The following is a 27,865-nucleotide window of genomic DNA, read 5'->3' on the forward strand; positions in this document are numbered from 1 at the left end:
TTTGGCCAGCTGCTTGTATCAAGCGCGTTCGAAATGTGAATTTGTTTTGAGCGAAGAATAATTTGAGCAAAAGAAAGCACAGAGCATCATCATCCTTCGCACTTGGCTTGAAATTAGTTCAACTTCTCAACCGATAAACAACAGCGGCGTTCGTTGCACTTTTACGCCAACACTTTCATTGCTGCTAGAGCTAGCGGCTGCCCAGCGAAAGATTTACGCCCACGGTTGCAATTTGTGCCGGCAGTGAATTCACACTGGAAAATGCAGGAAAGGTCGCAGATATGCGCGCATTCCTTTCCAATGAAATTCACTATAATCTGTCAGCATTTGTGGAATGGCAAGTATTAATTTTATTCACGAGCAAATTTTGAAGTAGATATGAACAATTTGAAGTAGATCTCACTAGCCACATTTTTATCATATTGGCGGCACTTCTGTTCCAAACAAGTTTAAACGCTCACTCTTATCTATAGATGTAAACTTTCCTTCATGATAATAATAAAATATATAATGCGAGATTCACTTTATACCGTCAGCATACCTTATCAATACATTTAATAACAACGTTCTCATTTCAACCAATGGTCCAATGCCGACAATTGAAGTGGATTTCATTAGAAAAATAGAATATACAATGAAGACTACACAAATATTGTACAAACATTCTCTCTTATCTAAGGATATATTGACTCTCGCTAGGACAACTTATCTTCAACATTTATATACGCAAAATAACTACAGATATAAATCTTCTATCTCTAAATTGCAACAAATGTGATAATTGTTTTGTTTGCACGGCTTGCGCAGACAGAATGGGATCATTAGACTTTTATATTTATATCACGTCGACCAGTGATGCAGTCATGCACATTCTAGGTTGGGATGAACATAAAAATAGAAAGTTGTCAATTTGGAATGGAAATTGTGGAACTGGAATTTATAAACGATGATTATGTTTCAAATGGAGTGGTGAAGCTTTTAGTATTTTTGTTACTAAATGGTATAATGGTATAAAATTGTAATTATTACTGAATTAGTGGAAGACAAAGATGGTGTTCCAGTAGTTGAAATATGAAAGCTGATAAGAATAGAATAGAATGACTGCCTTTAATTTTGACCTATATTATTGGCCTTTATTTTTGACTAGCAGCACATCAACAACCATCTTCAATGAAGATAAAATCTAATATACGTATATCTGACACCAGTTATTACATGTATTTTCTCATGATTCAGTGCTGGTGTAACTTGCTTGTTGACTATAAAATAAAATCTGTGCTTGATGACCAAATCAGCATTACATAGAAGGAATCTAATTCAAATATGAAAACCTACATGTCCTTCCCCATTGCTGAACAGTAGAATAAACTTTTCGATAAATGAAAGTTGTGTAGCTGTTATTGAATGGACGTAGTTTCTAGGTGTTTTTTTAGTAGCTTTCCAAGGTTACATAAAAAACCGTTTGCTGTAGTAATATTGGCCACTGTACAAAACTGTAGCAATTTATTACCTCATTAGATTATCAGGGTGTCTGATTCAGATTGCAAATAATAATGATCCCAAATACAGAACATGGGTTCAGGGATGGAAATTTATTTTTGTATCCTCATAGAAAATTATCGAAATAGAGCGGGGATATCTGTGCTGTTGATTGTGCCGACTAATGACGGCTGATGTAACCATTAGCCCAGCTTCACCTTACCCAAACCTTAATTGCCGGCCTGACTCAGGTTTCCGTCAGTCAATTTGTAGTTGCTTCACAATTCCTACAAGTATCCTGTTGCATTAGGTTAGCCGCACATCATTTGATTCAGGTAAGGTTTTCCCTGGCAACAAAATTAATACAGTCTGATCAATAGACAAAAATTCAAATAATTGTATATATCAAATCAATTGCTCCATCATATTTATTCCATCTTTCAGAATTGAACAACTTGCAGAAAAGTGCCAAATACTCAAGCCCAATACACAACATATGCACCCAATAAACCATATTGCATGTACCACATCCAAACGGTTCCAATTTTTATAACAGTCCAAATGCTACTAGGTTATGTCGCTATCACATAATTGAGTTTCACTTTATTTTCAAATAAAACAAACACTGATTATTATTATTTATATTATCTCTAACAAAATCGAAAACTGAAAATGAGCTTTTTTCTGCTATAGAAACAAACCAAATACTAAAAATACAGCCTTCCAGTCTCAGAATTATAATATAGCAACAATATTTTCTCAATTATTCAGACATGAGTTTTCAGATTGATTTCTACATTGATGTATAGTTGTAAGTACTTCCAAAAACATCCTTCTATTCTTCAGTACAGTCCAAACTTATCATATAATGTATAATGTCTAGTTGTACAATAACATAATTTACAATATGTACTCATATACTTGGAATGCAGTACTTGGAATGAAGTACTATTATTATAACATCTTCATTTACAAAAAGGAGAATCGCAGCTGGAAGAAAAACATCAACTTCACAAATGAAACTGATCAAAAATCAATGTAGAACGGTAAAATGTATAAGCTTCTCAATACAAACTGTAAAATAAATGGTTTTTTACAAAAGTTAAAATAAAAAATGAAGAAAATATAATAACTAGTCTATATCATTTACGGAATATTTTTAATTTTCAATATAGACTAAGATGTTAAGTAAGATATCAAATAAGATATTCAATGTTGAAATGAATAATCCCAATAGAAGAAATGCTATGTTAGAATTATTGTTTTATTGAAATGAACAAATCGATAGAAAAGCATTATAGTGAAGAATCTGATTTGCAGTAAATTATTCATTTTGTAGGCACATACCTGTCTGTTGAAATTATGACAATGGACGTTATCATGATATAATTTTAAAGAATTTAAGCTTTTCAGTTATCATATATGAGAAGATAAATTCAGGTTCCTATTCCAAGTTTCAAGAGTGTAAAATAATAGGTACCAATACAGATTGATAATTCTGGTGCAAGACTATATAACAACAGAAAACGTTAATATAACGGCAAAAACGATTATGTATTGTGATCTTACTAGTTTTGAACAATATTGAGTGTAATTTATTTATTTATTAACCCAAGGAGAGTTTTCCTGATTTCCTTCGTAAGGAGACATCAGCAAATGAGATTCACGTCAGCAACTTGTGTTTTAGTTCAAAATCAGTTTAAATTCTCTGGTATACTTATTTTGTGCAAGGAAGAAAAAATGTGTGAATTCGGAACAGGTAGCCTACCCATTGAGAGTCTGGGACTAATATTTGAAAGAATACCATTACATTTATTTTTGGTTCTTGATTCCCCGATTGCTTTCAAATTTGATGCCTACTTCCAAAAACATGATGCCTACTATTTTTTCAGTGCAGTCCATACTTACCATTAACAGTCATACCCAATTTACGCAGTTCTTGTTTGTCACACAAGATTATGTTTATTTTGTTAAAGTTGATTCATGCAGTGTATGCATTATATTTTGTGTATTATAATTGTTTTCGGCATTTTTCCTACTGGTTACATACATCCAACCTTACCAGGCGGCGATAATTGACCTAGACTAGTGTGGTAGATGAACGGAATTGCGTATTATATTTATTTGCCAGCTGCACTAACTGGCCAGATGGTTTTTTCCTACTTGGTCTGTCCGACCGTCTAGCAGTCTAGACTGAGTCCAAAATACACTCACTCTCTCATTCTAGTCTGTGGTTGCTGATATAACTGTCCTTGAGACAGGCGGGTGGTTTTTTATCAGTATATTTTCGGTGTTATCTAAATTAGACTATTAGTTGACGAGATGGTCTACGTTTATGGTTATACTTTAGCTCTGCTGGTAGTTCTCAGGATAGCATTTAGCTTTTAGATAGTCTCAGTCAATAGTTCATAGGTAGGCCTACAGTAGTTGAACAACCTAGAATTTAATGTATTTAAATAATTCATAACATTTCTGCTCCATACGGCTGGTTTGTATTTTTATCTTGTAATATTGAATATATTTTCTAATTCTACAAGACTATGCTTTCAGTCTTATTGTTATATTATTCTAGTCGAATAGATCACCAAGCTTCTATGCAGCTTAATTAAAAAAAATGAAATGTCTCTTGAAATCCATAGTTGAACTCCATAACATACTGGTTGACAAATTTCTTGTATAGCATACTTGGATTAAAATAAAATACAATAAGAGCTCTCGTGCTTAATAGTTGAAGATGGACTCTGGAACATTAATGGTTGGCAGATTTCCTTCCTAGTAAATAGCTGACTTCAGCAATGTAATAGTAGACAACAATGAAATGCGATAGTTGCCTGGTTGTCTAGCGACAAGTCTCACAATTATTGCAATCAATTCTCCTGATCGCTTGTCTAGAGTTTCCCTGAGAGCTTGTCTCTAGCATTTTGTCCATCTCATTACTTGTTATTGCTGCACAGTTTACACATTTAGCATTAACACTCTACTAATAAAAATTATTTTAAATTCTTAAGTAAACATTTCTTCTACTTAATTCTCCTATTGCCTTACACTAGCTCATAAAAATTGTAATGGAGTTCATAAAATTCAAGTTTTTGTTGTCAGTAGCAAGGTAGCTTGCGTAATAAGAAATACTTTTTTTGTTGAAAATTTGCCATACAAGTTGTTGAGTTCTTAAGATCACAGGTATTTGAAGAAACGTCAAGGAGTGAGGGAAGAGAAATAAGGAGTGAATGAAGAAGGAGGAAAGAATATGACACAGGAAAAGACAGGAGAAAAATTAACTGCAGTAGAAGATATTGGTGAATTGAAAGGGAACAAAAGTGATGAAGGATGGATATGATATTGAGGGGAAATAAAACGAATGTGAAATTATTCAAAGTTAATGGAGAAAATAAGAAATAGATGTGAATAGAGGAATCAAGTACAGGAAAGAGTATAATTATAGTGAAGAGGAGGAAGTTAATTTCCACACAAGTTTGAGTTTAAAAGACTGCAAATTAAAGTAGAAGAAGAAGAAGAAGAGGTAATATGATGCTGAGATGATAAATGCATGAGATAATAGTGAAAGGAAAAGGAAAACTCAATCAAGAAAGAGGAGAATGATTAGGAAAGTTTGAGGAAATGGAGTTTGGCGTATGAAAATAGTACGAAAAGATGAAAAACATGAATCAGAGAAGTACAAGACGGAGTAAAATGCGAATCTAAGAAGGATAGGAGAAGGAAGGACCTCTGCTGTGGAGGCTGTGTGGGTCAGAGGTGAACGACCCTTGCCGTTCAGTTGCATCCTGCTTGCACGTGTATGCACTCTTGGTCGGCGACGCTCTGTCAGGACGAAGGTGCTAGGCGAGCAGGAAGTCGTGCAACTGTCTAAATCATTTATCACCTGTCCGCACGTCGATATTGGCCATAAATAAATCGTTGTAAGAGCGGACCGGCTTCTGAGGGGCGGTGTCTTTCCGCCATTACTCCGTAAATAATGCAATGTTTCCTCCTAATTTATTCAGTCACCAACTCTACTCCTCACGCAATAAAAATATTATCTTAGAACAATAATTGACATCTGCCGGTCAAACGATATTATAGCTCTTCTATAAAGTATAGCTCTGGTAAAAATAAAGCGTTAGTGGTTAATTTCTGCCCTTTTTTTCTCTCTTGCCCAAGTTATCTTCGCAAGCCGTTTGCAATCGTTGACGTCGGACAACGACTTCTCTCACTGCTTCTCTCCTTGTGCCCTATCTATCCTATCTATTATCATAGTGTCAACCTGATTTTAGTTTAAAATTCCAATGGAGAAAACTATTCAGTGATTACCGACCGCTCTGTGCAACGAATGACAGGAGCTACATTTCATTATTGTTCTTCTGTGACATAATTTGACTCATTCCAAACTATATTTTATTGTGTATTTACTCAAATAATGACAGTTGACTGTCAAACAAAAATTTTGTAAGACATTGAATATTATGATAGAAAATGACTCGTATTCTAAAGTTTCTAATTTTTTAGTAGTGGAACAATACTGCTATTCGTTTTTTATTGCAGGAAATTCATTTTTATGGTTTATGGTTTAAAGCCTGCATGAAACTAATCGTACTTTGTTCAATTACTCTGAATATTTTGAAATTTATTCAAGTCTGAATTCCATCTATCAATTAATTTTTTTTAATTTTCACATAATTCGAATAATATAATGTATCAAATACCAAAAAAAATCGTACAGATAGCAAATGCTTTAGCTCATACAATCTCATAGCTATTAACTCTCATCAAAGTTCAAAAATTTCCAAAGGGCTCAATTTTTTCCTTGAATATGAAATACAAAAGCAAGATAAGAGATGATTATTACAATATTATTATATTAAGATGATTACATAATGTAAAATACCATCTCCTTAAGCATTCAAAGTACCGTAGGCCTATAATCGAAAAGAAAAAATGTGTTCTCTTTATTAATGCACTGTAAAATAAAAAACAAAAATAAAATTCTTCGATATGAATTTACTGCAAAATAAAGAAAACAAAAACATCTTCCATAGTGAGGTTCACGTTATAATGACAGTGTTTGATTGGCAATGGTATTGCTATCCTTGTCTTTCATTCAACAAAGCGGATAGCCCTATCTCTTTCCCGCTGTGCTCTGTTGCCATATCGTCTTTCAACAATTTAGAATTAATAATTAATTATTAAAATATTCCCTCTTAATTATGTAAATTCATTCGGAAATTATTAGAAAATATAATCTAATTTATAAATAGTAATAATTTATTTTATGCCTAATACAATATAATTGATTATTTTAAACAAGAATGAAGAGTTAATATTATATCAATAAACCTGTATCTGCTACCATCTATAGGAGGCATTATTGACAAAACAGAGGTTCGGCAACGTTTTTCTCCTATCTTTCTCCACTCCGTGGACAAGTTTACTATAGTCAAATTTATATTATCTGAATGGAAACTAGGGACTCCCGTAGAATGTCTTTATGGGAGCTCCAGCACATATATTAAATTCCTTATTTCACTTGAAAAATAACTTACCAATATTATTAACAATGAAAAATTAATTTTTAACATTTCTTAGTAAATAATTAATTTATGAGTTTTTTCCAACTAGAATGTTCAATTAATCAAGAGAAATTCAGTGGAACGTGTAATAGGTGAATGAAATTTTCACACTTAGACACATCTAATAAAGAAGTTGCATATGGTTGTCTGGAGCTTGACGTTCAGATGTGCTGTTTGGTGGAGTGTGGTGTGCACTCCGGGCTCTGGGTGGGTGTCGGCTGTCGGTACTCTTGCCCGTCCTTAAGGTCATAACGGGTCCGTCTCTTCACCTCTCTCACTCCATCTCCCGTCATTGCACCTTGACTATCTCTCTTTTCGTAATTCTTCTCTTCATCGTCACTTTTTTCTTCTGGTTGTTGGTGCGAAAACCGGAGGTGCAAGTCGACTTGACATTTCGTCCAACTTAGTTGCTGTCTCTACTCAGCACCGCTTTTGGCTACCATCTTCATCCACTTTTCCGTACAGGCGACAAAAACAGCCTTTTTTGGATGAATGGCCTGGTTGTGATTCACCACTACGAGCTTATTGAAGATACAAGAACTTGAATTTATTTATTTTGATCATTTGTAACGTATACAAAAATTGAAAAGTTTTCCTCCATACTTCTATTTTTAATAATAGTCTATTTAATAATACTATTAATGAACGGACCAAGTGAATGATGGGACTACTATTAACAAAGCTACCGTATTCTTTGTATAGATACTGAATTCACTATCATACAATCACTGAAATGTATCGTCATGATGAATAGCCAAATAATTCAATATAATTAGAAAATTCTAAATAAACACTCTTATCAAATATCTATAAGCTTAGTTTAACAAATATGGAAAGAAATATCCATTCAAATTGATAAAACGTTTAGTTTAACAAATGCTTAGTTTAACAAATATGGAAAGAAATATCCATTCAAATTGATAAAATGTTTACGAATATTCTTAAACATTCTGAAATTATTTAAACGAAAAACCAAAGGAATATACCATTTATTACAAGTTAATCTTATAATATGCAGAAAGCTTTAGGGTAGTTGGTTGTATATTAATTCGGGTTTACTGTAATCTGTAATAAATTATATTCAGTATCACGTTAATACTAAAAAATCATCGAAGAATCGATCGTTTTTTGGTAAATGCCGCCTTGTTTAAGATCGAATTTACAAAGCGATCCGTGTTTTACTATCCACATGGTCAGTCTAGTATTGTGCTAAGAAAATATAAAACGAATTTAAAAAAGTCATTGACCTCCTTAAAAATAAAAAGATAATATTGCAAATACATTTAGTTCTGTTGTCTGCGCAGCGCGTCTATCATGAGAGAGAGAGAGAAAGAGACAGTGAGCTGTCATGCTGAAGCAACTGAGTTTTAATTTGACAGACACTCTGCGGGACATGTATCAGCATCGGACAAGAAGTTTTAGTCATTAGTCGTTCGATCAGTCATTAGAGGAAGAGGGCTTAATTGGAGGTGAGTGAGAGCAAATGAGTGAGCGGATCTGATGATGAGTGATGTAGATCCTCAAGAGAATTTAACTCTTGATTCTGAGTATCTGAGATCCTAAACCTTCACTTCCAGGAGATAGCTGGTTGGCCCTGAGTAGGAATTACGTCATGAAAATGAACACCAACCCTATAGCTGCACCAACCCTTCTATATGGGTGTGAAACCTGGGTGCTGTAAGGACCAGATGAAAGGCAACTGAAATGAGATTTCAGATCTCATGGGTGCAGCCGAGAAGATCATTCGAGAAATACTGAGATAAGGAAACAACCGAAGATATCTCATAGTAGGTTTGAATGGTACCAGCATGTGAATAGAATGGAGGAAGAAGACAGGCTACCAAAATTGGTGCTCACTACCAGCCAGTAGACAAGAGAGACCGAGACCGTCCAAGGAAGAATAGATGGGCAGATTTGAGGTTCGGAACATAGATGCCGAAATCCTGAAAGGAAGAAGAAAATGGACACCAGCCCAGAGATTATAGAATGTCATTATATTTATAAAATATATAATATCAATCTATTCTTCCTGCACCATCCACGTATATATTGATTTCAGTCCAACCCATTAGGTAAAAAAAAACTCTTTCAACTCTCCCTGTCATGCCACACGATTTTGTTTTGAACATAATCTTCGACTTCTCTTGTTGAACTCCTGAAATGAACAAATGTTTTCAATTTTTCATTAGAAGGTAATAATACATAGAAAAAAGTTTGTTATATAGATTTTACTATTTGAATTTTCTGTTTTTCAGGTGAGTGCTATTGTTGTATTGAAGATTGGATTTAAGTCGAATTCAAGGAAAAGATGACAGTGAGTATTCATGAGTTTTTCAAAGTGGTCATTATTTGAGATAATTTTCCTGTTCCCCTATTTTGAATAAATGCTATCAGATATATCTAGGACTTCTTATTCATTCAATGATAGATCATAGATAAGACATGAGTCTATTGTTGGTTTTATTCATTTGATATGCAAAATGCTAGTTTCATGCTTGTACACCATATAATAATTCTGTTTTCAGGTGAGAAATAATTACTTTGAGTTTTTCCTCATTCCAATTTCCCTTTAGCTACCGAATTTCCTCTTCGAAAACCCTCTTTTCGTGTTTAATTCCTGAGGCTGTATTTGAAACAGGTCAAATTGAGAAGATTAATACTTTTAAACAATTGAGGTTTCTCATTCGAAGGAAAAATAATTTTCTATTGCGATCATATGTAAAATTAAACCTTGTTTCTGATGTGAACATTCCTTGAGTCTAGACTGTTGAGTGATTATTTACTTAGTCAAGCTCGAAGTTTGAATGCATTCCTGCGAGCACTCGTCATTAAAATGATCTGAATGCAGTTCTTGTCTTAAAATTGCAGTTAGGGGATTTAGTACTTGGCACTGACTAATCATGTTTTCTTGTGAAATCTATCTTTCGACTATTCTGATATCTACTGGACAGATATAAAGCAATTCAATGGATAAATGTGTTTAGTCATCGTGATCCAAAGTGATTTGGGAGATTTGTGGTCATCCAACATCCAAAATATATCACACGAACAAAGGAAATAGAACAAAGATAAAGATTGTGATTTGAGGAATGTTTGGTTAATGAGGATGACGCGGAGGATTTAAAGACTCTTATTTGAATAGAGCAACTTCTTACAGGAACTGAATAAATAAATCCGCATTTTTCAACTGTTCATTCAAATAAATTAAAATATCAACATATTTCAAAATATCATTAATTAAAATATCTTCCTGTTTTATGTATGTGTTGCTATTTGTATTTTGTTTTCAAGATGGTTTTTATAATGACAATACTGTATACCATCAAGTGGTGCATTACACAGAACATTTTTTTAATATCTACACGTAGTTATACGAATATTTTATATTCATAGCAGTTTAAATAAATGCTATAAAATCTTCCTAAATCCATATCTATTTGAAAATATTGTACAGTAGCAAAATTTCGAACTATCATTTACAAATTGAAGGTTAAACAACAACTGGATCAACCTATACTTTTCTTTTCATTCTTATTAATAAGTGACTACGATCTTCCTTTCCCATTTATATTTTTTTATCTATCTTGTAGAGCTTTATAGTACGTTTTCGTTAATATCAAAGTAGAAGGACAAAAAGACTTTCCTGTTGTATTTGTGGTTGAAATCAGTTGGTTTATTGATATTAGTTGATGTTATGTATTTTTCATAATCTATGACACCATCCAATTCAACTTGGAAATCTGTATCACTTCCAAACTTGGAAGTGAATTTGTATGCCTTTTTCTCAGACAATGCCTATTATACATATCCATGTTTTCTCAATTTTCGCCAGGTCCAATCATCACTCGATTTTGCCATCAACCCTGCGGACGATCTAAACAGGTTCTCGCCTTGCTTCACACTTAATTGGCATAAATAATAAAGTGTGAGCCCTGTTGATAATTTATTTCGCATCTACCTGTCCGCAGGATGACACGCTGCGTCCTGCTTTTATTGCACTAATGAACCGTCATTTAAATAAAATTGTATATAATTTACCGTTGCACTGCGACTTGTATGCCCGTGCCTGCACGTCTTTCTAGGCTCAAGTGTGCTCGCCTTCGCTCGACAAATGCGCGATGAGCATGACACCTTATGCATGCATCTCTGTATGCAACACAAAATTGCCGTTTGAACTTCTCTCAATGTAGCCAAGGTTCATAATCAAAGATACAAAGAAGTGAGTGTCATATATTGTCGAGCATCAAAATAAAATGCCAGTATTTTGATGCTTTGCAATCTCAACTTTTATATTCAATTGCCAATATTATGCTCAGGAAAATGATCATCTTGATTCGGAAAATAATCATCTTGAATTGAACTTATGATAAGAATAGAGAAAGATAGTGATGTAGATAAAGTGATCCAAGCACCTCAAAAAAATACGAACTCCTGTATTTTCAACTGCAATTTGGGAAATGTGTATTTCTAAATCATTCAAAATATTTTGGGAGTCGATCTACAAATTTATTTTTCTTTCAAAATGGTTTATGCATGGCTATGAAAGATTCACATTCAATTTGATCACAATTGACATGCAGATTTCGACGCACATAAATAGACAGAAGGATGAATGATAGACACATCTAGTGTGTGCTTCAAATAGAAAATTAGTAAGCTCTAAGTACTCTCACAAAAATGAGGGTTGTATTTTGTGACACCATATATACTTTCATCATAATGAGGTACTGATAATCTTGAATGGAAAAATCAGTTTCCATCTTGTTTTACGTTACATGCTCACTTATTAACTTGCCCTATCATCTTGTTTGGCCTTCAATCTGTGCAATTCATTCGGAGCCTGTATGATATGGACAAGCTAAACATACAACTATAATCTAACCTCGGCTAACGATGTCCTGGCTGCACTGATCTTTGATGTTGTTCAAGATTATCATATATTATGTTTTGCTTGTACAAACTGTGTATAGTGAGGGATGTTAATGACAGTTTTTATAATGAGCATGTGAGCTGGTTTGTGATGACAGATATTTCAAATTTTCTGCATTGAATCAGCTATTCAGAGCACACATAGATTCAAATCAAAGGTTTATAGCTAGGATGAGATTATTATCTGCATAAGTGTGTGCCAGACAAGGATGGGTGAAGACTAGGAATGGTATTAGAGAGACGAAGTGAAGACTAGAGAGAGCATCTTATTCCATGCTACTATTTTAGCTAGCGGATGAAAAGGAGAGAAAACTGGGGAGAAGACCGTATAATCCTGTTCCTTGCTACTGATTCGCTTTCATATTCCATCAACACAATTGCACCAGAATTCAACGCAGCTACATCTAGATAAAGATGCAAATTCTAAATTGAATATTATTATTATTACTATCCTGCATTCATCGTCATCCAAGGATTTGCTGTGTGCTTCGCTTCGAGATGAAGGTATTCATTTCATCTAGATGCAATGCAACGAAACGTCTGGCATTAATGTGGGGTTTTCCTCCCCGTCATTTATGCAACCGACGTCAATCTTTTCAGAATAGAATAAAATTAAGACCAACCTTAGGATAGTTGAAGTGGTTCTATTTAGTTTGCTCATTTACTTAGCGTTCCCCGACTGCGCTACCCTGCTGTGGCTGTGGGTGCCCTCATCCATGACGCAAAATGAGAGGTGAAGCTTTTCTACGTATGATTCTCATACAGTATCAGAATCTATTCAAATATGCCAACTAATTTACACAGCTTTCATGTGTATGATATGCTATTTGTCTGAAATGTCTTAGAAGAAACCTTTAAGCGCATTTTGAGATGGAGTGTTATGAAAAAGATATTGAATTTTCACTCCTTAACGATGAATATCTAGTTCATGAGTTAGAACTACTTTCATCCAATTAGTTTATTTCCTTAGATTGATATTCCACTGCATATGAACTACTATATTCTATATTCATTGCTTTTTAAGGCTACTTGATATATTTTTTTCAATAGAATTACTAGTGAATATACAATTTATCTTACTTTGAAGATACGACAGGTTTCGTCTATGTCGATCAATTAGTCTAATTATTATCAAGTGTCATAGTATTACAAATCTGTTTGTAGAAAATAAATGTGTGGAATATAGTATTTTATTTTGATTAGTGTGAACTAATCTCATTCAATTATCTGCCGAGAATAATATTTTAATTTGCATTTAGTATTGAGTCAAACATTTTGTACACATGAATAAATTAGATTCGAACAGAATAAAATTATCTTCAGAAATTTTGAGATTCGATTAGCAAAACGACATGGCCTTTTCAATCTAATGTGAAGGAAACCTATTCGGAAAGAGGTGATGATTACAAATTTGTATTCCACCCAATGTATTCTGTTTGAGAATAAATTGACATCACATAATGTTGGCAGTTAATGACTGAACAACTCTGTTGCAAAAGTTGCAATGTTTTTCGAGGCATTTTTTGAACCTGTCCATTCACTCTGATAATGAAAGGATTGTATGGGCTGCAGCGTGAATTTCAAAACTAATTCAAATTCCAAACTCGTTGAGTTTGAACACATGTTTTGCGGTGAGCATATGGTCGGCATATTAGAGGACACCAAACCGAGTGAGGACCAGACATAGTAATACAGTTTGCATAAATTACATGTATATATTGTGTATCACTATGTAGGCAGAAAACATACAGAAAGGAGAAAGACATACTTAGCAAACAATATACAGAAAAGAGAAAGAGATATATGGGCAATGTGAAGGCGGAAGAAGGATTGGCCACGGGAGAAAAATAATGAAAAGGTGTGAGATTTTTAGAAACAAGAAGAATGCTGGAGACAGAAGTTTGATGAACAGAGAGAAGTAGCTCGAAGAGGCTAAGGATATGAGACGAACAGGTTTGATGAAGGAGAAGAAGGGTGGAGAGGGAAATGAGGAGGTGAATGATGGACACGAAGGGAAGAGAAATTAAGAAACAGATGGAGAAAATCACGCTGAATATGAATCTTAAGGTGTTGAAATGAGAAGTTTAAAAAAGGAAGAGGAATTCATAGAAGAAAAAAGTGGATAAGGGATAAATTATTAAGGACAGATGAGTTACAAAAAGATTGAGACGAAGGTGAACGTGAAGAAGGAAAGATACTGGATGAGAAAAAGAACAAGATGATGTGAAATTAGATAAAGTAGCAGAAGTAGGAATAAAGCAAAAAGAGGAAGAATGAAATGGCAACGAAGAAGAGAATGACGATGATCAAGACCTTGATAAAGCCGATACGGAAAAAGGGTTTAACTGAAAAAAGGTTTGCGGAGAAGATGTGGACTAAGAACTTCATGACAAACAAACTTCATGACATGTTTTTCTTACATGAAAAACGGTAAAGAAGGATAGAAAAAGGAAAGTTTAATGAAAATGGATAGAGGAGGATGAAAAGGAGAGTGATAGAAAACAAGGAGAAAGTAGAAGTGTACGAAAATTATTATTATTATCTCCATAAAGAAGTACAGGAGAAAGATAAATGGAAATTTTTAGAATAAGAAGAGGAATATGAACAGAAAAATTAGGAGATTTCGATGATGGTCAATGAGAACACATAAAAACATAAAAGTTAACAAAGAAAATGAAATTTGGGGTAAAAAAAGGCGAAAAGTAGAAGAAGAAGAAGAATAAAGGGATGCAGAAACATTCCACAGTGGAAAAACAGGATGTATTGGAACAGAAAAGTCAGAGATGATGACGAATGAGAAATGAAGGACGATGAGTTACAAAAAGATTGAGAGGAAGGAAAAAAATTAGAAAAAGGAGTAGAAGTTTAAAAGAAGAAGAAGAAGAGGTACAGACAAAAAGGAAGAAGGAGCAAGATTTTGGTAGGGCAAGGTGAGTGGCTGGTTACTCTGGTGGTAATAACGTAAGGTGAATGAACTGATAGTCAATTTGGACTCAAATGGGAACTCCTTTATTTTCTCCGTCATTCTTCCACCTCCCCCCTATCCTTCCTACCTCGTCTTCATTCTTACAGTACTCTTTTTTATTTCGGGTCTCTAGACGACCTCAGTGTGCGCGAAATAATCCAAGGTCATTCATTATGACACCGTCTCCTTTCTAACCTCCACCACTAGTTTTCTCTCTTCTTTTCCTTCTCTCTCGATCGTGGCTCTCGCATAGAACTGAGTTGACGGCCGGCAAGAGCCTTCTTCCTTCCTATTGGTACCGTTGCTGGTGTCTGGGTCTAGATTTGGTCATAAAATTTCCACTTTTAGTGCACTGTGTGCTCCGACTCCGACAGTCAGTGAACCACTCTACAAAGTTGCTACTAAATCAATTGCTACTGGCAAAAATCTTTAGCAGTTCATGATTCACAATATATCTTAATGGAATCAATTTGCTTTTTTTTCTAAAATATCTAAATATCTGCACTCTCAAACTCTCAGCAGCTTATGATTCATAATATATATCTCAATAAACTTCATATATACTCATTTATCGTAAATTTTAAATTCATCAATTATCGCAAAATTTATTCACTTTTCTTCACACAGGTTCCTTCCAGTAGGTAAGGAAAAGCATTTCATTTTCACCTCACCTCTCCGTAAATTTGAATTTTACTGTTTGGAACAGAATTATACTTGAGTTTTACCAAGAGATTGAAAGTAGCCTCATTTACATGGGAAGAAACTTCTTCCAAAAACTTAATTGTAGAATGAAAATAGATAATAAGGTTGTAGTTTTTGTTTGAGCAACCTTTTTTGTGGTGAAGGATCATAAATAAAGGAAATATGGACGTACTGTTATAAATATTGATATAGGTGAAGGAAAAATGTTGAAATGTTGCTTGCATCACGTAACGTAGGTAGTCCTTTAGGAGAAATTGTCGTTAACCCCATTCGTCTCCCTCTGAGAATAAAGTAGCAATTTAGTTCCTGAATGGATGACTGTACAAAAGGTTGGAGCTTTCTTAATGCTGAAAACATTGCTGCCCTCCTTCTGATTGTATGTGCGAATAATTCAGTTTATCTACTCTTCATGAACTATCCAATATCGACCTTATCCTGTTAACCTTAGGCAAATGAATTGAAACATTTCTAGTCAATTTACAAATTACCAGAAAAATATAAAAAATTTGAATTAAATTCCAAAATTTTTCCAGAATGAAAGCATAGGAACGGAAAGCTCATATACTAGAATAAAATCTTCGTGTATTTATAAACAGTTTTGCATGCCGTAAAAGTAAAACATAATATTCAAAACAAGGAAAAACCTTGAGTTGAGAAAATTATGTTGTTCAATCTCCAGATGATCTCAATTTATTCAAGCTTTTATCCTCAACAGTAGTTGACGTCTCAAATTATCAACGCTTTAGTTGTCAAAGTGAAGGCAATATTGCCAGCAACCAAAAGTTTTTTTCTGAGAATCAATTGTTCCCACCGCCGAAAAGTGGCATGGATATTCACGGCACTAATTTTTTTTCTCATTTTTCAACTATTCGTTCGTTCATTGGCACTTTGTGACACAGGCTGTGAGGAGGTGGGTGGTGGGAGGAGAAGGAGAGAAGGTCGTTAGATTAGTAGAGGAAGGAGGAGGACGGTGAAGTGAAGAGAAAAAGATGATGGTGAAAAAAGTAAAAGGACCATTAGATGGTTGAAAGAACGTCTGACTACACGTGGCTGGCACTGTCGAGGTCGTTGAGCCATCTACAACAAGTGAAAGAAGATGATGGTAGAGAGGAGAAGAATAATAAGAGGTACAAGAAGTAGAGGTGGATGTTGTGGGGAAGAAGAGGTTCAAAAAGGAGAAGAAGGAGAGTTTGAAAAGGATGATGATAGGTGAGGAGAGTGCAACAACACAAAAAGAGACAACTATTGTTCTTTTACTCGTTTATCACACATTTGTAGCAAGACTTGCAATAAATTTACACTTGGCTGAATCTCGTTTGAAATAATGGGAAAGTTTCGTTTCTTTCGAACTGATTTTCTTTTGGTTATTGTGTCAACCTGTCAACGTACTTCTCACTCTACAGCGTGACGTGAACTATTGGAAAAATGGCTTTCAACGAGAGAATAAAAGTACTCGTGTACTGTTGATTTGATTCGTGTTCAGTAACTTGAAAATGTCAAATCTACATCTCAAAATAATTAACTCCTATATGTCTCATTTTCCCAGCTATCCATCCATTCTTAACAGTATTCTACAACAAATAATAATTCCGGAAATATATGCAACATCAAGAAATTAGAATTGTAGAACTTGCTATTGTAACACCAAGTCAAATTCTTTATATATTTTTTGTGAATGAATGAAATACCAAAAAATTGCCTAACGATTGCAGATAGAGAGAATATAATAAATTACCTCACATCACATATAATACAGAAAATATTCACAAATCTGTTTTTAGATATGTTGTCTATGTATCTTGTGCTTTGTATTGTGAATTGAAAATTGAATAAAGAATATTTATTTATATAATTCATATTAAACTTAAATCCTAGACTAACTGGTAGCAGAGTTTGTAGAGAAGCATTGTCTCTTCCTCAACTATGAAGAAACATTCAACATAACAAACACTTTGTTTTCCTTGATTGACCTATATCAACTCAGCAATTTCTGATGAACCTGCCATGCAACTTTACAAATTTCTTCTTCTTCAGCCTGCACTTTTTTTTTAGAAGCGTAGATAATTTATAAAATAGATGTTCCGCCAAGAAATTACCTACCCAACAACAGTAGCCCATTGTTTCTCCTTTTTTTAAACATATTTCTCGAACGCTTAAATTTGTCAATCAATCTTGCCTCCTCCTCCTTCTCCTTCTTTATCTGTTCCTCTCCCCTCAGCTAATTTTTCTCGTTGCTCTCTCGTCTCTTTCATCTATTTTTTGTGTGTGCACGTGGATTTCGGCGTCGCTCCGGCTAGCTAACGAACCATCTCTGGCCTTGGCTACAATTCGCACCGCATGCCAAAACCGTCTTCACTTCACATGTAATGCGTCAATTAGGCTAGACAACAAAATCCTGCTTTGCTATGCTACCTCCCTAAGCATACCAATCTATTGTGTTATCTACACAGTATAATCACTGTCATAGAATAACCAATCTATTTCCTAATATTTCCAATCTATTTCCATACTATAAACGTACATTCCCTCCATGATACTGTGGACTGCTGTCTTTAGTCTCACCTATTCAGTTATTGCGGATCCACGATTCTTGAGATAGACATTCTGGATTTTCGACTAGAGTGAAAAGTGAGATTCAAGATTCAAACTAGGTGGATTTCATAGAACAGCATGGTTTTCACACATTTTTCATCGTATTTTATAGTGGATATTTTGTGATTCGAGTCATTTATTTTATTTTATTTATTCATAGACAATAGATACAATACAGCTAAAAACAACAGGCATTCGCCCAAAACTGCTTTAAACCTTGTCACGTTATTTTTTATAATTAAATGACGATTAGCCTCCTGCTTGGCATCAATCGGTAGAGCATAAGAATATTTTAATAATTATAAAAATCTGGTCGTGGTTTTTACTAGGATATAGTCTCATAAAAAGCTTTATAGGTCCAGATATGAGCTTCCACAATAATACTGATAATTTATTTAAAAAAAATATATATAAAGCTTATATCCTACAGTATTGAGGAATAAAAATAAATCGTACACCATAAAATTTGATACATATATTAACAATATCTCAAAAAATAAATCAGAGCAAAAATATATAGAGCGACAGAAATATATAATATAACAAGAAACGAAATCAATAAAATATCACAGATTAATATTATTCTTTAAATTCTATAGCACGAAACGCTACCATGTGCTTTCATTTTTATGATCATATGCATTTATTTGCATGTAGCTTCGATATCAACTTGCTGATACTTGTCAACTTGGACGATTCTATTTAGAATCTAAATTTCTTAAGTCAGCATGATAAATTGACAAACTAGTAATCCAAATATATATATTAAATTCTATAGTTTCTAATAGATTTCTTTGTAATAAATATATTTTTTATCTCAGGGTGCGAGATTCGGCACCTGACGGAATAGATAGATCAATTCATCTAGTGAATCAGAGCTACATAAAATTATCGCAAATTATATTGTAGAAACTAATGATCATATAAATAATGTATTAACAGCCTAGATCTTAGTCTTCTTTGATTGATGGATCATTTGATATATGGATTGATTCGTTACTATCTAATAAAATACCTTTTATACTATATTTACTTGCGCAAGTATTTTTACCAAATTCTTAATTTATAAAAAACCCTTTCGACGAGCTAGCTTTGATTCTTATTTAATTTCGAAGCACTGAGGGCGCCCTATCACTATTTCAATATTTTTCACTCACGTGCCGGAATTTTCTATGAGCTGCTGGTGTCGATCCAAACTCCTGGTGGTCCTGGATTATTGTAGCCGGAGTCGTCTCTTCCAAGGGGTTAAAAAATTATTTAAAATGACTTTTGCTTTACATTAGCATCACAAAGTCTTATGAGAAAATTAGTAATTCAATTAACTTTAAATTATTAAAAGGTACAGTAAGGTATTGCGCTCTATAATTTTTGGTGACCTCTCATGGTGCTGGTTGGCAGGCAAGTGGGGAGTTCTCTCTTCTCTCATTCACAATTTTCATTTCCGATTTCTAAATTTACATGAAATTTAAATACTCTGTTCCTCCGCCATTCATGGCTCAAATAGACCGTACCAAACTATTAAACTATTACTTATGTTACATCTTTAATAATTTATTTGCCTTCGGGCCGTATCCAAAATATAAACTGTACAACAATATTTTATCCCAGTATATCTCATCCAATATTAATTCTTGTTAATAATGATGATCAATTCTATAACAGATACATTTTATTCAAGAACCTTTACCCTATCATGATTTAAATTTTTGTATTTAAATCATGATTTTAATTTATTTTTCTACATAGCTTACAAGCTATAGCTTATATAGCTATTTGGCAACGGCGAGGAGTAATTCTTCTTTTTCAATGAAAGAAAAGGCTTGCAAACCAATGTTAAACAAATGCTGACTTCATAGCGTGACTCTCACTATGGAGTAGATTGAAATGTGCTTGATTTTCTGTGCATATCGATATGCTATTAATTATTCGATCGATGATCAACAATGAATGATGAACATTATTGATCATCATTGTCAATGATGATCAACAATGTTGGAATGATCTGGAATGATCGACATTGTTGGATGTTCAACAATGAATGAAATGGATAAATGATTAGATCAAATTATTCAAGTAAAATTCATCACAATGAAGCATTTAAGAAGTAGGTATACCGGAGAAAGATAAGATTTCAGTTGAGAAAATTATAAGAATGGCAAAAAATGTACAAATTATTTAACAATTCATTTCCGATAGTGGTAATTTATTTTCAAAGTATGGTGTTCTTTGATTCATCTTCAATGCTCAATATCGGGGCACCGAGCTTCGCTCGTTATTTATTTATTGACTTTTGATAAACCGAAAACAATTCTTTAAAATGATTGGGGAAGTACTAACAGGCACAGCCCAAAACTTTTTCTTTCCCGAATTTTGATTTATACACTATAAATAGTCCAGAAAGTAGGTTATGTTCCATACACTTGAATTCAGGTTCAATTTTCTGTTCAAACGTTTGAAAACAAAAAAAATTATAATTTAGATTATACAAACCAAATTCAATGACAAAATAACACTCACTAATCACTTGAAATTGTCAAATAATGATCAACATTGAAAATTATGATATACTCTAGTTTAGGAGGATTATCATGTCATGTCATCAAATCAGATTATGTTGATCAAACCAATTAAAAATTGTCTAGCTAGATAAAATTTCTCGCTGATTGATTATGATTACACAGCTGGAAATAATTCTGTCTCTCTCCCACACAGGCACACGCATCTTCTGTTATTGAGAGACGACGAAATTATCATCTGTTTTCCAAGGATTAATTATCCTTTTAATGTCGTTCAGCGAGTTTTCCAAAGAATGAGACCTAGTGCAATGGAATCTTTATATCATAAACCTACTATGTTCCAAATTTTGTGAAAATCGTTAGAGCCGTTCTCGTGATCCGTAAAACATAAATAACCAGATATATTAATACAGAAATTGCTCGCTTAATATAATAGGATTCATAAACTGAGATGGGTAGGAAGAGGTGGATCAAAGGAAGTTGGAAATGGAACTCAACTTGGAAGAGTATAGGGTGATTTATTTATCAACATTCAATTCAAATGTATAAAAATTAAATATGATTATATAATGCAGAAAAAGATACAGTAACTCCTCCCACTATAACCTATGTACAAACCAAGGATTTATTGAGCATCATCCTCGGCCAAAAACAAGCAAAAAGATTTCAAAGTAGAGAGAACAGGGAATGGATTGATTGATGCCTTTATCAAGAGCGGAGTTACGACTCCAGTACTTCTTCACCACAAAAAACAAGCAGGAATAGTAGAAAGTAACTACTGTTTCTTTTTCAGTAAATTAGGACTCCACCGTACAAAACAAACAGGAATAGTAGAAAGAAACTTCTGTTTATTTTTCAGTAAATGAGTCCACACCCGCAATTGAATGGTGATAGTTGAACGCAGAATAAAGTCGACTATCTAGTGAGGGAGTGGGATAGAGCCTTTGCCCGGGTGAGAAACGGCGCCTATTCGATACTGGGACGGAGGACGAAGGATTGAGGATTGGCAACACTGGCAGACACGTGGTGGGTAAATAGGCCGCCGCCTGATAAGGGGTGTGCGAGAAGGGGGTGGCTGTGACGTCACAGCTAGCACGTGGACAACCCTTAACCACCCTACCCCGTTTTTTAGGCCTGTCTGGGCCACCGCACTGCAGGCTGACCCCTCCACCCCCCATTAACAACCCCCCTTGCCCCGTGTACCACCAACACCCATCTCCTTACAGGGTCCATGTGAATTTGTGAAAATTGCCCTGCATTAGATTAGGTTGGTATGAGAGAATAAGGCTGTGCCAGAGCTATAATATGATGTGTGTTGGAATATTAAGTTGAAGGTGGAAAGATTAATTTATATGATATTTGTAAGTTATGCATTGTTTAATTCATTTGGATCAAATAGCGACTAGCAATCTATTTTGCTTTTCATATTATTTGGTCTATTCGTTTTTTAATTCAATTTTATTCTGTTACATTTTATTCATATAATGTTGTAAGAGGAAAAAATATTAATTGCTGTTTGTGACGAAATCAAAATTTATTATAGTACTCTCTTGACATTTTTTCGTTTCATCTGCTTGCCTTTTTATTCAGTCTCATTCTCTTATAAACAGTCATGATCTAAGATGTGAATCCAGTTTTTGTTTTTATAATATTGTAGAATCGTAGAGAAATGTGGATAGTTACCCTTATAGCTTCTATTTGAACCATTCAAACATATTGATATCAATCATCAATAATAACTTTAAGTTAATCGTGAAGAAAATAAGTTTCTGGCTTGGTATGCCTCTGGTCTCATAGTTGTAAGGGAATATCACATCTACTTACTTATGTAGGGGAATTTGCAAGATATCATCTCCTCCTCTTGTAATAATTATGTACATTTCTCATGAAAGTGAAAGACTCTCCTAAGTAAGTTGGTGTGTTCTAATACGTAGGCAACAGATCAGTTATTCTGTATGAATAATACAGATTAGGTATTCTTTTATTCTATCATTAGCTTTTATGAAGCTTGTTGATTATATGATTGGAGTAACATGGTCATCATATTTCAAATCAAAAATAAATCTAATCATGAAAAACTGAGTGTCATTTCGCCTTTATAAATCATATAGATGTATTGATTTTCACTGACTATACACCCTAATTGGCAGTGTCTTATGCTGATTGGCCTTGTGACTGCTCAGAGCATTAACAGAGCTTAAACGTTTGGGTGCTCCTAATTAATAAAACCTTACGTGAATTTCAGCATTTTATTTTTTTTATAATTTTTCGTGGAATTAATAAAATATAATAAAAATATGCATTGTTCTCTTGGAAAATATGTATACAGTTCATTAGCTATGATAAGAATATAACTTGATATAAAAGTAAAGATTTGAGACAATAGTTCATGCTGTAGTATTGAGTGTCAACACATGAGACTCCCAATTCATTGCGTGTCCTCTCTTCTCCTTTTCATTTGAACAATAGAATCAATCTCTTATCAAGTTGCGGTCGTTAGCTGGATCAATTTTTTACGGTCGCTGGAAGGATGACACCCTGATTACGACCAATAAGGATTTGGATTTTGACTAGGCCAGGAATGAAACAAGGAATTCTAGCGTTGAAGAGAGATGTCAATCGAGTTTGTCAACATAACACATGTAGCGATGTGGTGATCGTTTTCATTCATTCCTATGTGTTTCTCTATGAGAATTTCGTTATCAAATCTTTCTTTACCACTACCGTTTACCCAATGTTGGTACTCGTGTTCCAATGGAAGGACTCATCGGCTTTACAATGAATTATTAAAAATGCAGGTACTACAAACGAATTCAGATTACAAATTATGGCAATAAGAGGTTTAGTAAGAATTAAGTTAACATATTTTCAAACAAATCCCTTCATTCCATGATTTTTTCATGCTAAAATTCTCATAGAAAGAAATTCTATTTGCTATAACGCCATGTATCTCACTCTCAATTCTCTGAAGATGTAAAATGTTTTAACCAGAAAATGAGTTATTTCTTCATAAGATTTGGAATACTAGTAACAGAGAAGAAAAACCCAACTAAATCCATTAAAAAACGATTCTCGTTCGGTTTTTTATAATTTTCTAGAGTTTTTCTATTTTCAGATGATTCTTCAAGATTTCACTTCAGTGATCTCTTCCTGAAATTTGTCGGGTTCCAAGCTTCAAAGTAATTCCTCCAGTTAGGAACAAACCCAATTTCACTTTTGTAACCTGTTAGCTGTTATGTCTTGTAATGACTTGGAAAGGATTGGTTGGTTAAAAACGATAGCTGTTAACTTGTCAGTGAAACAGTGCACTGCACAGCCTTGACCAAGTTTGCAAGGTAGAGCTGTGAGCCTGTGGTTCAGTACTGTAGTCGAAAAGTGCATTTTGAGCACACATAGAAAGTGAGTTCGAGTTAAACACTAATGTTGAACTTTTACATTTTGTGAGAATGACTCATAATTTGGTATGACGTTTCTTGACTAGATCAATGTATTTCTAATTGATCATAAATATAGACAAACGTTTTATATTATCAAGAATGAGAAATATAAATGAAAAAAAATACAAATAATTTCTACTACTTCCCAATTGTCTCCCACGAACTTTTGCTGGAGTTGTAGGCAAGTCAGTTTTCAGTTGTAAATACCATTTTTTAAGACTTTATCTCATACTTGGTAGTGCACTTACACCAGCCGTGATCATTGATTTTCGATCAGTTAGAAAATATCGCTGCTCTTGGGTAAAAATTGATCCTACCTGGTGCAAGCTACCATGAGTTCTGTGAAAGGCTTCTACCGTACTCGGATTAGCCAAACTATTGAATTTAAATTGAAATATCTAAACAAGGATACAAATTCCGGTTTCAATTCTAAATTTCCCTCATCTTGTAAATAATAGAAGCAATTCACTGTCTGTGATTAAGAGAACAAGTCCAGTAGAAAAATCATATAACTTGTTAAAAATTGGCAAGCTTGTTGTATTTAGTGCAAAAAACAACTACAGTGTAATAACAATAGTTGTTTTTGGAGAATGTTGTAGGAATAGGAGACAAGTAGTCCGAGTATTGGTTGTCGGGGAAGTTTTTGTGGTAGTTCGAAGGGGGGGGGATGGAACTGAAAAGCCAAAGCAGGGCAAGCAGTCGAGTAAACAAGCAGTGAAAGCATGAATGGGTGGGGTGAGGTGGGGTCGTGGGTGAAAGGGGCGCTTCCTTTCACCGAATCACCCCTCACAGTTAGGGGGGCACAGTCTGAAAACCCCCAGCAGCTCCCTTTCCCCCGCGACATACAGGGGTCGATACGACGTTGACCCCCTACGTCTGCACGTGTACAATCCCTCCATCCCTTCCCTCGGGAACATGATGGGATGAGAGAGTTCTGTCTGCCTGACCCAGACTCTAGACTCCCTTCCTCTCGTTCCTTCAACCCCAAGTCTCTCTCTGGGTCTCCTCTTCTTTCAGCTCCTTTCTCCCGGTTTTGCTTTTTCTTTCCCAATCCCTTTCTCCGTCCTCCTCTTTATCTCCGCTCGCTCTTTTCACACACGACTTGAAGAAACTGCTGAGCACAAAACACAATCCGTGACGCCAGTTTTTCAACCCTGTCCCTTCTCCTTCTTCTCCATCATCCTATAATCCGAATGACGACCCAATTCGCTCTTTACATGGAAACACTGTACGACTTTTCCTCTCCTTGTATCGTTTTCTTCCTGCCCTATTTCATTCCTCATTCTATCGTTTCCATCTTTTGTCAATGCATGTACAATCTTTCTCTCCCTCATCTACTTTCTTCCATCTCTACCAACACTTTCATCTTCCTCTTACATTCCTTCCTTTTCAAATGGGATATTATACAGTATACACCATCTCTTATTTTCTTATTTTCATCCCCATATAGTTTTCTTCCCCTCTCACACTCTTGAATTCCCTGTCTATCTACCTTTTCCTCTGTTACGTCTCCCTAATCTTTATCCTCTTTCTCATTTCCTCTATATATGGTTTTTAATTCATTTTCTGTTTTGTTTTGCAGTTGTTTTTCATAAGCTTGTAAGGTATCTCACAATCTCTCTCACTCTCACTTACATACACTTATTTTGTGCCCTGAACAAAACAAGTAAACTCTCTGTAAACGTAAACTCTCTCTAGCACCTCTCATTCTTTTCTGCGTGGTTTTTCCGTAAATTTGACTGAAAATATGCTTGTAAGAGTTGGTCCACGCTACTGTACTAGTTGGCAAGCTGACTCCTCTCACTAAGAACTGTACCCAGGTGATAGAGCGTATCAGGTTATCAACTGGATACCAAAACTACTCCATTTTTCTGGTAAACGCACAAAAACTGAGAGAATTTTGATTATGAGTGTAGTTTTCAGGCAATATTCCAAAACAATATTCAACTCCTATTGGACATTTCAGAGACCCAAACTGAACATTTGTGCAAAATCACACGATTCTTGCTAAATCGTTTAAAACTGTAGAAATTGCAAATGAATTCAAATAGGTAGGAGGTGCTCTTTAGGCTGTCAGAATTGAAGCCTGAATTGCAGAATAAGATTCTCGTATCATTTAGTGCTATCCAGTGCTATCCACAGAATTAAGGGTTAGAATAAGGTGACATGGAGCATAAAACAGGTTGCATTCTTTGACTAAATAGCACTACATGCTACGGGACTATGCAATTCAGGCTCACTGCTCAAAGAGCACCTCATACCTATTGGAATACATTTGAAATTCTCACATCTCCGGACCATTCATAAAAAATAGTGATATTTTGTAATGAGAATAGGTGACAAGTTGCATTATGTGGCGTAGTAGAACAGTACATCAATTCTGTTGCCAGCACGTATACAGGTGTTCTCTCCTCTTTTGGTGTGAAGTTCGCCTGAAATAAAATGTCAGTCATCGGGTGTAACCATCATTGGTCTTAGTCACTTTTCACGTGCAGTGCGAGTGATTAGTAAAGAAACTGATGAGTATTTTCGGTGCGCTAATGAACGGATGAGGCAAGAGATACGTTGCTTGTTGACAAGCGTTGCACACCCGGGTGTCTGTCGTTAACATTCCTGCACTTCAATTATTCGTGGTGATGATTGCCATTGGAAATAGGGCGCATGCCAATCGATCCACTGATGTCACCAGTAATGCAGTGTAACTGGATGAGTATTCAAACTGCAGCCTCACCAGTAATGCTAGCAAATTCAGAATCGATCATAAATACTCTCGATGTTCGTTGAACTTGATCTTGGTGGATTGAGAGAACATACATGAATAAGATGCGTTATTTCATTTGAATGCAAGCACAAATCATATGATACAATGATTGGGAGAAGACAACCGGCTCAATCACAAAACTCTATTTTTCCAGAATTTTGATTAATAATAATTATAATTCTGAAATCTGGAATGGATTATTTTGCTCACTTGAATTATGCTCTATTTTCCTCCATTCACTTGAAGATGGAAAACTGAAGTTACAGGGAATTTGGATTTGGAAAATCATCGAAACTCAAATTTTCGTTACATTGTTAATTCTAACTTCATGTCCATAAATTGTTTACAGTATTGAAAATGTATTAGAATAAGGGCATGTAGTGTACAGATAACAGAATTGATTCCTAGTAATTATATTCTAGTCCAATTGTGTGGAGATGTTTCCTGAAGTGGCCGTGTCCAGTGGCCGTGTCCAGTGGCCGTGTCCAGTGTCCGTGTCATCTCCACACAATTGGACTCATAAATGAATGTCAGATGTGTAGGCTATGTAATCAGTCTGAAGAGACTGCCAAACATATCATACTGGATTGCGAAAGACTAGGGGCTATAGTGAAGCCCACGTAATAATGGCAGTGTTCGATTAGCAATTGTATTGCTATCCTTGTCTATCACTCAACAAAGCGGATAGCGCTATCTCTTTCTCGCTTTGCTCTGTTGCCAGATTGTTTTTAGCAATGTAAAACTATAATTAATTAACAAAATGTTCAATCTTGATTATTTAAATTCATTATGAAATCATTGAAAAATATAATTTCTTGTTTGATAAAATATAATTGATTATTTTAAACGAGAATGAACAGTTAATATTACATCAATAAACCGGTATCAGTTACCCTCCTTAGAAGGCATTGACAAGACAG

The 27,865-nt window shown here is 34.6% G+C and overlaps 1 protein-coding gene across 2 annotated transcripts in view; it reads left to right on the forward strand.

Moving 5' to 3' along the window:
* The window catches only part of LOC111054638 (protein TMEPAI), a 154,370-nt gene that overhangs the window by 37,621 nt on the left and 88,884 nt on the right, over positions 1-27,865 (forward strand). The window contains exon 1 of one of the 2 annotated variants that reach the window (XM_039428475.1): positions 9,320-9,357. The exons of the other annotated variant lie outside the window; for it this stretch is intronic. Coding sequence (XP_039284409.1) covers position 9,357 — 1 coding nt within the window. The 5' untranslated portion in view covers positions 9,320-9,356. Of the gene's footprint in view, positions 1-9,319; positions 9,358-27,865 lie in introns of those variants that run through there. 2 annotated transcript variants of the gene reach the window in all.

Source organism: Nilaparvata lugens, chromosome 5 (assembly GCF_014356525.2).
Source record: "Nilaparvata lugens isolate BPH chromosome 5, ASM1435652v1, whole genome shotgun sequence".
Lineage (NCBI taxonomy): Eukaryota > Metazoa > Arthropoda > Insecta > Hemiptera > Delphacidae > Nilaparvata > Nilaparvata lugens.